At 38.1% G+C, this 12,192-nt stretch overlaps 1 protein-coding gene across 1 annotated transcript in view; it reads left to right on the forward strand.

Annotated features, from left to right (window-relative positions):
• The window catches only part of CSN1b (COP9 signalosome subunit 1b), an 89,863-nt gene that overhangs the window by 17,381 nt on the left and 60,290 nt on the right, over positions 1 to 12,192 (forward strand). Inside the window, exons 4-5 of the mRNA XM_067136035.2 lie at positions 1 to 198; positions 280 to 357. Of these exons, the coding sequence (XP_066992136.1) occupies positions 1 to 198; positions 280 to 357 (276 nt within the window). The remainder of the gene's footprint in view (positions 199 to 279; positions 358 to 12,192) is intronic.

A 12,192-nucleotide genomic window follows, 5' to 3' on the forward strand; every position in this document is an offset into this window, starting at 1 on the left:
CTTGAGAAGTTGGACACAGATCTCAAGAACTACAAGTCCAATTCGATCAAGGAAAGCATTCGGCGTGGCCATGACGACCTTGGAGATCATTACCTGGACTGTGGAGACCTGTCGAACGCGCTCAAGTGCTACTCACGGGCGCGGGATTACTGTACCAGTGGCAAGCATGTGGTGAACATGTGCCTTAATGTCATCAAAGTAAGTACCACTTCTGTCCAGTAGTAAATGAACTGTCATTTCTTTGCTCAGTCCTCTTATCTTTTGTGTGTCTGTCTATAGGTGAGTGTTTACTTGCAAAACTGGTCTCACGTGTTAAGCTACGTCAGCAAAGCAGAGGCTACTCCCGACTTCATTGAGGTGAGAATATTGATTTTTATCCATTATTTTAGAGAGGAAGTTTTGCATCTGACCTGGTTCCATTTGGTCTGTTCCTTATGGAATTAATTCGAGAATATTGCAAAATCACCGTACACTAGTCCACTCTCCGTCTCGGAGAGCTTGAGACTCAATATACGCACAGCGCAAAAATTGCACTCACGACTGGCAAGTGGGTTTTTACAAAAAGAAACCAAAATGGGCTCGATATGCAATACTGTATTCAACACAAATTAGATTAAACATGAAGTACAGGAACAGGTAGGGTATGTTTTTTTACAGTAAGGGTGCAGGTTGATTAGTCACTCAATATTGCGTCTTAACCTACCAAGCGACCGCTGCTAAGCTTGAAGGTGTGCAGATTCTGAGTTGACGCATAGTCAGTATGACGAATCCTCTTGGCTATTATTCCTGGCTCTGTAGACCACAGTCGCTATCTCACCATCAGATAGCTTCTTAATTGTCGTAAACAGGTAGGCTGAGTGGACCTAGAACCAGCCCTTATATCCAGGTAAAAATGCTTGATGTGGCCTAGAATTGAACTTAGAGGGCCTCCAGGTGTGAGGCAGACAAGCTACTCTTAGCCTGCCGGGCTGAGTGGCTCAGACAGTTGAGGCGCTTGCCTCCTGACCCCAGCTTGGCAGGTTCGATCCTGGCTCAGCCGGTGGTATTTGAAGGTGCTCAGATGCATCAGCCTCATGTGGATAGATTTACTGGCATGCAAAAGAACTCTTGTGGGACTAAATACCGGCACCTCAGCGTCTTCGAAAACCGAAAACGTAGTTAGTGGGATGTAAAGCCAATAACATTATTATTACTCCTAGACCTTGGGGCCAGCTTCAAAACCTCCTACCTACTTTACTTAACTGGATACTTTAAATTCAGTTTTACTGGGGAAATTCTGTCAGTTTCCTGCTAAAACATCTTTCAGATCAGCAACTCTGATTGCTAAGCTCATTGAAAAATATGCTGCTAAATAATGCTGATCCAAACAATCTATCACAAGTAGTGATAAAAATAAAAATAATAATAAAATAAAGCACATCTGATACAAAAGCGCTCAACATGACAAAATCTCACAATTTTTCTAAAAATAACTGGAGCTGCACATTATGTTCCACAACGGAATTGCAAACTTGCTGATGCTGAACACAAGCCTCTGCAAAATGTTTCACTTGAATTTGAATTGTTTACCTACATTACCTGTTTCATAAACCAAACAGAACAATAATTTAACGTCCTCACTCAAATTGTTCGGTCCTTACTCATTATAGCGAGTGCGGCATATAATGAGAACTCCGTTAGAGCGACGATCTTTTTCTGTCCCTTCGAAATTCCTATATTAAACTGTGTATCGTCCTTCGGGTACAGTGAGAGCCCTATATTTTTAGTGTCTTACGATGTGGCCTATATATTTTAATGTGTTTATATACTCATGTCCATGCTCACTCAATAGGTTTTAGTTTATTATAACCATCACCACTTTTAATCAGAGATATTTTAACGCAACATATTGCAATATATTTTACTTCCATTTTTCATTAGACATCTATTACATTGATATTGCATGCGATCGATTACCTTCGGCATCGTTTCCTCGCTTTGACATTCGAAGGCGATGTCAGAGTCGATTAGTAATGCCCGTCAACTGCTGTTCCGTAAAGAAAATTCGAAATGAAAGAACATATTTTCGTAATAAATGCGTAAATAACACGTCCGGTAACAGTTGTTAACGCATTAAAAATTAAGGCTGACTAAACGACCACTTAATTTTGAGGCTAAATACTGCAATTAAGAAAGAATGGGATACACCTCTAGGTATGGCAGAGTGCTTAATTGATTTCAGAGATTAATTTATATTTTCTCGCGTCTGGTTAAATTACGGAAAGGCTATTATAAAAAATTATAGCTATAAGGTTATCATTTCTCTACTGGCGCTTGAAGTGTGTTTTCATCATACGTATAGTACGGTTAAGTTAGGATAGGTGACGCTGTTTGAATAAGAAAACTGAAATGTTTGCAACAAAATGCGATCGATCATCTTCTGTACGATATAGTTTTCTCACTTTGTGCATTTGCGAGCTCTCTCGTCGACATTCAAAGGCGATGTTGGAGTTGATTAGTAATACCCGTTGACTGCTGTTCTCTAAAGAAAATTTGAAATGAAAGAGGATAACACGTTTTCGTAATAAATGCGTAAATAACGTGCAAATAGCAGTTGTTAACTCGTTAAAAATAAAGACTGAAGTAAACGATATCTTAATTTGAATGTTGTGTACGAAAACTAAGTAAGAATGTGATACACCTCAAGATATGGCAGAGTACATCACTGATTTCAGAGGATATTTCATATCTTCTCGCGTCTAGTTAAATTTTGGAAAACCGGGCGAGTTGGCCGTGCGCGTAGAGGCGCGCGGCTGTGAGCTTGCATCCGGGAGATAGTAGGTTCGAATCCCACTATCGGCAGCCCTGAAGATGGTTTTCCGTGGTTTCCCATTTTCACACCAGGCAAATGCTGGGGCTGTACCTTAATTAAGGCCACGGCCGCTTCCTTCCAACTCCTAGGCCTTTCCTATCCCATCGTCGTCATAAGACCTATCTGTGTCGGAGCGACGTAAAGCCCCTAGCAAAAAAAAAAAAAAAAAAAAAAAAAATTGGAAAGGCTATTTACATGTACGTTTTTTGCGATGAGGTTGTCACTTCTCTACATGCGTTTAAAATATGGTTATACGGCTAGGTTAGGTGATTAGGCATAGATAACAAGGATAATTTAATAAAAAACCACTTATTCAATACTTACCACGTTTAATGTGTAATAGGTTAGGTGATGTCGTTTGAAGAAATCTGAAGTGTTTGCCGCAGAAACCTCTGGGGTGATACCGTATTTCAACGAATCCAAGACTCTTTTTTTCTTCAGTATCTCACGCGAAAACTTAAGGGTTGTCTTGCATTCGCGGCCTAACAGTAAGTTAATGGATACCCCTGCGAACTACCGTGGTAACCACACTGCCTCTTTTCACGTGCACGCACACACAAAACTCAATTAGAAATAGGAAAGGATTTCCACCTATCAATACTTATTTATTGCAATTATTATGCTACAGTACCGGTTTCAACCCGCTACATAGGGTTATCTTCAGCTGAACAATACATTCACACCTATATCATGAAGCTATGATTAAGATTACATTGTCTAGGGAATGCCATATGATAACAAACATTTGGTCACATCCAAATGGGGGATGTCAAAACGGAAACTGGCGTGTATGTCACTATGTGCGACAATGCAATTGTATGTCTATAATGATATGCTTTAGGTCATAAAATTAGTTTATAAAACCCTATCTCCTCTCAAAACTAACTGATAAGTATATAAGATAAATACAATATATGTAGGAACACCTCATGCACATGAACGTTCGTGTCTTGCGTGTTGTTCAGTTCATCAGTTGACTTCTGTGTTCAAGTCTTATTTACATAGTTGTACACTTGGTTGCTGTTTTTGGAGCTTGAATGATATGATTTGCTTGTAAAATTGTCACGTATGTATGAAAGATTTTGTCTTCATGTATATACGTAGAATAAAACACTTTCCAAGTTTAGAAAAGAATGCCAGGCGTCTGGATAAAATTAGGCTAAAATATGTATATTCAGCTCTGCTGTGTGTTGAATCTTATTGCTTTGTGTTAAAATTGAATCATATCCTGTGACGTCCGTAAAATTTGAGTGGCATTGGATTCAAAGTAGTGGCTCCTTTCCCATTTTTAGCTGTGCATTGATGTTATATTATCTGTGGAAGATAAGATTGAGCTGTGAGTGATATTTTATGTTGGAGGAACGTCTAAGGGTTATGTGTGCTAATTTGAATATGTACTTACTGTTATTGGTGTGGTTGAGTTGTGTTTGATATGCGAGCTTGTTGTGTACTGCTTCGTGTTCTTCTTGGGCTCATACTAGCTGCTGTGAGGGGAAGGGAAGGAGGGTTAGGGAGAGTTGCTGTTGTGGGGGTAGGGGTGGAGCTACGCGTGTTGTTTGATGTTTCTCTGTCGCATGTCGTGTTCTGTTAATTGATTATCTTAAGATAACAGTTTTTTAGCTACGCCTCTTCAGTGATGCCTAGGCCATCTATGACAGCTGATGGCAGAGCTGTTGAGGATCCAACCAGCCTTAGGGCTGAAGACTGAACATACATACAGGGTGGGGATGACTGTGTTGAAGATTTTATTTTTTCTGTAATTTCATTTATGTTGAAATTCGGATTGGTTTACTGATCTAGAGAGATGTAGAATTCTTCTATTTTGTTGAGCAGGGGGCCCTTGGGGTTTATGTTCAGGATTTGCATGTCATTCTCGATGTTTGTGAAACTGTGTTTATAGTCTTTGACATGTTGGCCTGTTGAGGACAAATGATTGTGTTTTGCCGCATTTGTGTGTTCATTATATCGGGTTAGAAAGTTTCTACCGGTGCGTCCGACGTAGCTTGTCTCACAGTTATTGCATTTGATACGGTATAACCCTGAGTGGTTGTATTTGTTGTTGCTGTTGATTATCTTGATGTTGTGTATAATGTTGGTACTGTTGTGTGTAGTTTTAAATGCTATTCTTAACCCTTTGGCTTTCAAGGTAACGATCTATCGGTACCCACGGGTCCTGCGAAAACTGTCAGGGTAACGATCCGTCGTTACCCGCCTTTATTGCAATTATTTCCTTATTTACGCGCCAAATAGCATTTTTTTTGCACGGAATAAGAAGAGTACAGTTTTACCTCACGTTATACTCCGCGGGAACTGCCGGCTAACCGTATTTATCATTATTCTTGAGGTCTGAAACGTGCTCACTGGAGTTCCGTGTCTTGTTTACATCGTAGTTGGTGGCAAACTTGTGTTCATTTCTCTCTGTTTTCATTCGTGCTTATATAGTGAAATTAGGCTGTATCGTAGGCAATATATTTAGTTTACTTGTTAGTTCATTATTGAAATAGTTTTCTTAGGTAAGTAGGTGCATAGTGATAGTGAAGTGTAAGATATAGTTCATTTAGGTTAGGCCTAGTTATTTATCGCACGCGACATGGCGAAGAGTGTTCATTTAGCTGACGATATCACTGAATATCTTGACAAAGAAATGTGTGTTTTATGCAAAAATGGCTGACATTTTTCAGTGTTACATCACTTTAAACATTTTAATCTATCCTTGGATGTAATGGACATAGAATCGTGATATTTACCATGATAGTAAACAATAATATAGCCTTCCTACTGATATGAATAACAAACTCAGATTGTGAATACTATTTCCTAGAATTACTTCCAAACTTTCAAAATCTGAAATTTATAACTTTGCTTCTATATTTATTACTTTTTAACATTAAACGCTTTTGGTTTAGGGAAATGACTTACATGCAGTGATACTAAGTGATGTATATTCTATAAGTTTGCCGACTTTCATGTTGATATCTTCATTGGTGTGCCTTCAATGCAATTTTAAAAGAAGTGTATGCATAATGTGCTAAATATGGCTGTCAGTTTTCACACATCCATCAGCTGAGAGGTTGAAAGCGAAAGGGTTAAATTATGTTTTTTTAAAAACGTTAATTATGGGGTATATGTGTACATTATTGAAGGTGAATAGTGCGTAATCTCCCTTGGATTTTAACGTCTGCGATTAGGCCTATACATTGCTAGCCGTTGAATTTGACCGAACCAGGTAAGCGAGACGTGTGTGTAGCGGTGGTAGCCAGTTATCTGTCGCTGTTAAAAGTAACAGTTTTATAGACAGCAAGAATAATTTCCTGATGGGTCGTCGTATTGTAGAGATGCATGGAATAGGTACTGCCGGCAAATTTTCAATGGGTTCTCTTCAGTATTCTGATGCCAATTTTAAGTTAATGGTCCTTAACCCCGCGGATATAAAGAATAATTGTGCAGTCGCAAGAAATACGGCATGACGAAAGTCAATGTTCGGCGTCTAAAAATAGTCTAAAAAAGCGTAGGCCTACTGTACAACAAAGGCATTCATATGATTTTACAAATTACGTTTTGAGCCTGATTAAAAATTTTTGAGGGAAAAAGTGGGGCTCATCTTGGATTCGGAGAAATACGGTACTATTTTTTTTAAGAATGAAATTAAATATACACTTTTATGTAGTATCATATTTCAAAAAATAACTAACAGGTAAGCCGTAATGTGAATATCATTGCGGAAACACAAGTTTTGAACAACCTGATTGGCGTTTCACGCCGATTTTAATGTTCATGGTTGGGTTTTCCGACTTATATACAAAAATCGGATATAACTACGATCCGTTATAGTGAGTAAATTTTTTGCTATTATGAATTCTCGTTATAACGGACTTCTACTGTATTTATATAACTGCTGATTAAGAGCAGTGTTCTCCATAGGACCTTTTTAATGGGCGCACCGCTCTGCCGTTTTTACAGACCACCTGGCTAACTTAACCTACAGATGTGCTAATTACATAATATTAATATGTATTTGAGTCATTGGGTGCTCCAAATTAACATGTTAATACTTTAAAACTGTATATTTAAATGATAAATCTTCACTGTTGTCAGCATAACTGCATTAATTACATCGGAATTTAAATGTTTAGCTTGACTATCACGTAGTGTCGTGCGTGAGCGGTGGCGGGATTAGCGTGGAATCTCATGGGAGCAGTCGATTCCTTATGTCACAAACTCGAGCAAACTGAGTGGTAAGCCCCGGTATCACAAGATTATGAAAGAGCAGTAGGAAGGACACTAGGGGTTCAGAATATTCGGTTATGCCATGTTTCTGATAATGACATGAAAACAATTGGATTTTGCAGTTAATGTGTACCTGTGTGATATTATTGTTAATGCCCTTAGGAGAATAAATTGAAATTTTTTCATATTCATTTTTTACATAGACTTCCCCACCTGGCTGACGAAAATTTCTGGGGAGAACACTGGAGAGGTTGCGAGTTTTGTTCCGTAACTTAACTACAGCACTGATCACAATCACCTTGTTAAAGTAATGTTTGATGCCTTACTAACACATGCAGGCTGCAGTAGGGTGACCTAACAGCTTACAGTTTAGAACTTGGGGATTCACCCAGCATGTGACAACATGTCATTACCTGACTGGACTGCTTAATCGCAGAAGAAACTTGGCACGGCGGGGAATCGCAAGCTGTTCTCCTAATTTTAACTACGCAGTAAAATTCCACAGTGTCCTGGGGCTTCCCCCTTTTACACTTGTATCAAACCTTTGCTTTTGTTTTTCGCACTCGACAAAACCAATAAATAGGGAATCATTGCTAATTGATAAATGAGGGCTAGGAGTGAAATACACACTTTCCAAATTACAGTTTTGGGTAAAATATGGCGTTTTAATTCAAAATCAAATAAGCAAGCAAAAACATTTTCCTGCAAAGTAAACATTTATGACTACTTAATAATGCTTATCAATGTGTGTTTTACGGATCATAACATTTCTACTTATGTTTCCAAGTGTGGGAAAGAATATGCATTTTGCATAGAAATCTGGGCACATCTAAAATCTGCGTAATTTTTATTTGTGATAATTTCTGCCATAAGAGTATCAGCCACATCACATAAACTATTATAACTTTCTGATAGTTTAGAACCACTATATTCCACTAGTCTGCAGAAGAAACTTGGCACGGCAGGGAATCGCAAGCTTCTGTCCTAATTTTAACTTTTTTCTCTTCTCCAACCATTCCCTTTTTCAGATTCTCTCTGGCTAGGGTAGTGTACCAAAGCCCTCCACCTTACTCGATCTTTCCACCATTCCTCTTCTAGTACTTCATTGCTATAGACTCCTCTGTTTGCAATACAATCCACAACAGAGCTCCTCCATCTCATTCTTGGCCGTCCCCTAGGCCTCTTTTCAGTCTCTGTATCCATGAATATTCTCTTTGGTATTCTCTCCTGGCATTTCCATCATGTGTCCAAACCATTTTGGCTTTGCTATATCAATCTCTTCTTGAAGTTTACACACTCCCACGCTTATTTCCTAATTTTGTATTCTATCTCACCTTGTCTATCCCTGTTTGCTCCTCAAAAACCTCATTTCAGCTGCTTGTATCATTCTTCGGTTCTGCTTAATCAATGTCCAGGCTGCTGAAGCATAGGTCAGTATCTATATATATAAAATAAGAGTTTTGTCTGTACATTGCTCAGAATTTGAAAAGCATGGTATTTCTGTATCGGTCATGTCCACAGTAACAAGAAAATGCGGTTTTTACTTTTCCGTAATTTCTGTCTGTATGTATGTACACGCATCATGAGAAAACGGCTGAAGAGAATTTAATGAAAATCGGAATGTAAAGTCGGGTGATGAACTGCTACAATCTAGGCTATAAATTATTTTAATCACGCTGAGTGAAATGGTAATTTAGAGGAAGGCCTGAAATTTAATTCTCAAATATTTATGTTATTAGTGGTCGTGTCTTAATGAAAATCGCTAGACAAAGATGGGAAATAATTCGCTACAATATAGGCTATACACGCTGAGAAAAATGGTAGTTTAGGGGAAGGCCTAAAATTTAATTGTCAAATATTTCTTTTATTAGTGGTCGTATCTTCACAAAAATTGGTATGCAAAGTCAGGGAATAGGTCCCTATAATCTAGGCTATCAATAATGTTATTCGCACTGAGTGAAATGGTAGTTTAGGGGAAGGACTGAAATGTAATCTATATATATATATATAAAATAAGAGTTTTGTCTGTACATTGCTCAGAATTTGAAAAGAATGGTATTTCTGTATCGGTCAGAAAATGCATTTTTTACTTTTCCGTAATTTCTGTCGGTCTGTCTGTCTGTCTGTCTGTCTGTCTGTCTGTCTGTCTGTCTGTCTGTCTGTATGTATGTACACGCATCAACAGAAAACGGCTGAAGAGAATTTAATGACAATCTGTATGTAATGTCGGGTGATGAACCACTGCAATCTAGGCTACAAATTATTTTATTCACGTTGAGTGAAATGGTAGTTTAGGGGATGGCCTGAAATGTAATTCTGTACTGTTTTGTACTGTTCGTTGAAAGTGAGAAAGTGTGCGGTTTTTCATTTGACTGAGTATTTTATATGATAACATTGCTTTCAATCGCTACATCCCTACTGACGTTTTTGTAATGACCTATGTTGAATTCAGTTAGGAAAACCACCAAGTCGGTCTTTCTGAGAATCCCGTAGCGAAGCACGGGTACATCAGCTAGTAGATTTATAATAGGACGAGTATAAAACCTTCTTGCACTTCATTGGCACATCTTTGTTCCATACAATGTCTCTCACACACTGGTAGAAACTCGCAGACTGCTGTATTAAATCAATTTCTCCATCCAAATTTCCATCTTGTGACATCATGCTGCCCAAATATTTAAAAATTTTCACTACTTCAAGAGGTTCATTTCTATTTTTATCACTCCCCTGGATTTTCTGTTACCTCTCGTCATGTTCAAAGTCTTGCTTTTCGCAGTACTAATCTTCATTTCAAAATTTCTTATCTCCTCATTCCATAAATCAACTTATGTCTGTACTTCCTCTTCATTATCTCTGCAAATGTCATCAGCAAAGAGCATAGACTTTAGTTGCTCGCCCATCATCTTCTAGATATGTAGAATTCTATCCATAATGATAATGAAGAGTAAGGGAGACTATACACTTCCCTGTCTTAAGCCTGTCTCAATTCTGAACCATTCAGTTTGATCCACTTTGGTTCTAACACAGCTTTTGCAATTTTGGTACAATGCTATTACCATCTGCATTGTTTCATTGCCAATCTGTGCCTCTGTCAATGTGCACTCCGTCTTGCAGTGCCTGTATTCTGTTGTTCTGTTTCTCAGCCATCTTTTCCCAGCTTGTTTCTTCCGTTTAACTATATCTTTTACCCTGTCATTCCACCAGAGCGTTTCTTGCTCTTTCTTCCTTCCTGATACTCTTCCACAGGTATTTTTTGCTGACTCCACCATGGCTGTTTTAAAGTACACCCATTCTTCTTCGACCCTTCTGATGTCTTCCTTAGGTATACTTGTAATGTGTGTCTGGAACTCATTTATTTTCTTCTCCTGCTGCAATTTCCAAACCCTTAGCTCTCTCTGCCTAATCTTGGTCATCTTCTGTATCTTTCCCATCTTTAACTTAGCTATCACAACTCTGTGATCTCCTTCAAAAGATTCACTTGGGAGTGCTGTTACATCTACCAACATTTTCCTGTTATCTTTCTCGATCAAAATGTAATCTTATCAGAGTTTTAATTTTGTTATCCCAATTATATCTTGTTATCTTCTGAATGTTTTTCTTTCAAAACCATGTGTTACCAATGATCAGCTCATTTCTTCTACAAGTCTACCAAAATATCTCCAGCCTTGTTTTTCTTCCCATATCCACATGGAACTATAATCTCTTCATTTCCTTTTCTTTCCTGAATTATGTGGGCATTCATGTTCCCTATGATCACAACTTGTTTGTCCTGTCTAAGGCTTTCCAGATATTCAAGGTATTCCTCTAGATCCGTATCTGTATTTCCTGTTTGTTGAGCATACAATGAAACCTCGATTCTCCATTTTCGGAGGGACCTGGGAATAAAAACGTACGATACGGGAAATCGGAAAATCTGGGAACGAATTAAAACCGTCAACAGTTTGACTGTACTTCACAGTAATGAAATATATATCATTTTATTTGTACAAAAACGCCTGCATTAAATACATTAGTTTAAAAACTTTATATTTTAAATTCAGTTTTACCGAGAAACTTCGTCACTTTCCTGTGAAAACGTCTTTCAGGCCAGCAACTTTCATCAGTCAAGCTCATCGAAAAATATTCTACTAAATAAGTTATCAGAATTATATTGATATCTAAGAAATTTAAAACCACATCTGAGACTCCAGTTTCACTATTGCTGCAAGGAGAGTGTATCGGAGTTATTATGCCTAGCGGGAAATCATTATAATCCAGTCACTTAAAACGTTTGCGGTAGCTACCTCTTTTTTTTACCTTGAATAAATCTAACTGGAACAGGTACAGTTATTTACAGTAATCGTTATCTGACGACAGTCTCATGTAAATTAGAAGACTTTGTTTTAATAACTTACAAAAGAACAATGTAACTTATTTATCAGTAAAGGTTTTCGTGCTGTATTACGAACTTACGGCGTGAAATTTAACTTCGAGTTCACCCATGTTTTAGGCCTCGGTACCTTCCATTAATGATTTTTTTTTTTACCGATAAACAGGCGAGAAATGTGGCTTGTATGATAGGCATAATTACTGGTGCAGTTCACATGAACCTACCTGTGGTATTACAGTTAGGAAAGATCGCTTAAAACACGTAAATAAGCATAGGTTGTAACAGGTCCAGTCACATAATCAAGTAAGCTAATCACAACACACAAAAACAAAAATGATACCAAAATACATTAAATCCCAGAAGATGTAATGAAACACTCTCGCACTCACAAAAATAAAGTGTCACATCGCACACATATAGGTTACGTACTGCACACACAACACACACACAAAACACTTAAATTGTCATTTCTTCAGTCACAGAATACAGTAGTCACTTTGTAGTGAAAAAGTCTTTAATCGTCAGTTGTTTTTTGTTTTGTCTTGCCTTAACACGGTACAATGCTCCCTCAATATTTAAAACGTTCTGTAGTTCGCTGCTGTCTGTGTCATAAGCAGTAATATAGTCGCGAATTTTGTCAAAGGCGGCTAATGCTTCTGCAAACGTTGGCAGGGGTTCAATTTCATCTTCGTCTTCCCCCTCGCTCGCGATCTCATGCACGGCGCTTGCACTGGCTGTGGCAGTA

The sequence above is a fragment of the Anabrus simplex genome, chromosome 1, assembly GCF_040414725.1.
Source record: "Anabrus simplex isolate iqAnaSimp1 chromosome 1, ASM4041472v1, whole genome shotgun sequence".
NCBI lineage: Eukaryota > Metazoa > Arthropoda > Insecta > Orthoptera > Tettigoniidae > Anabrus > Anabrus simplex.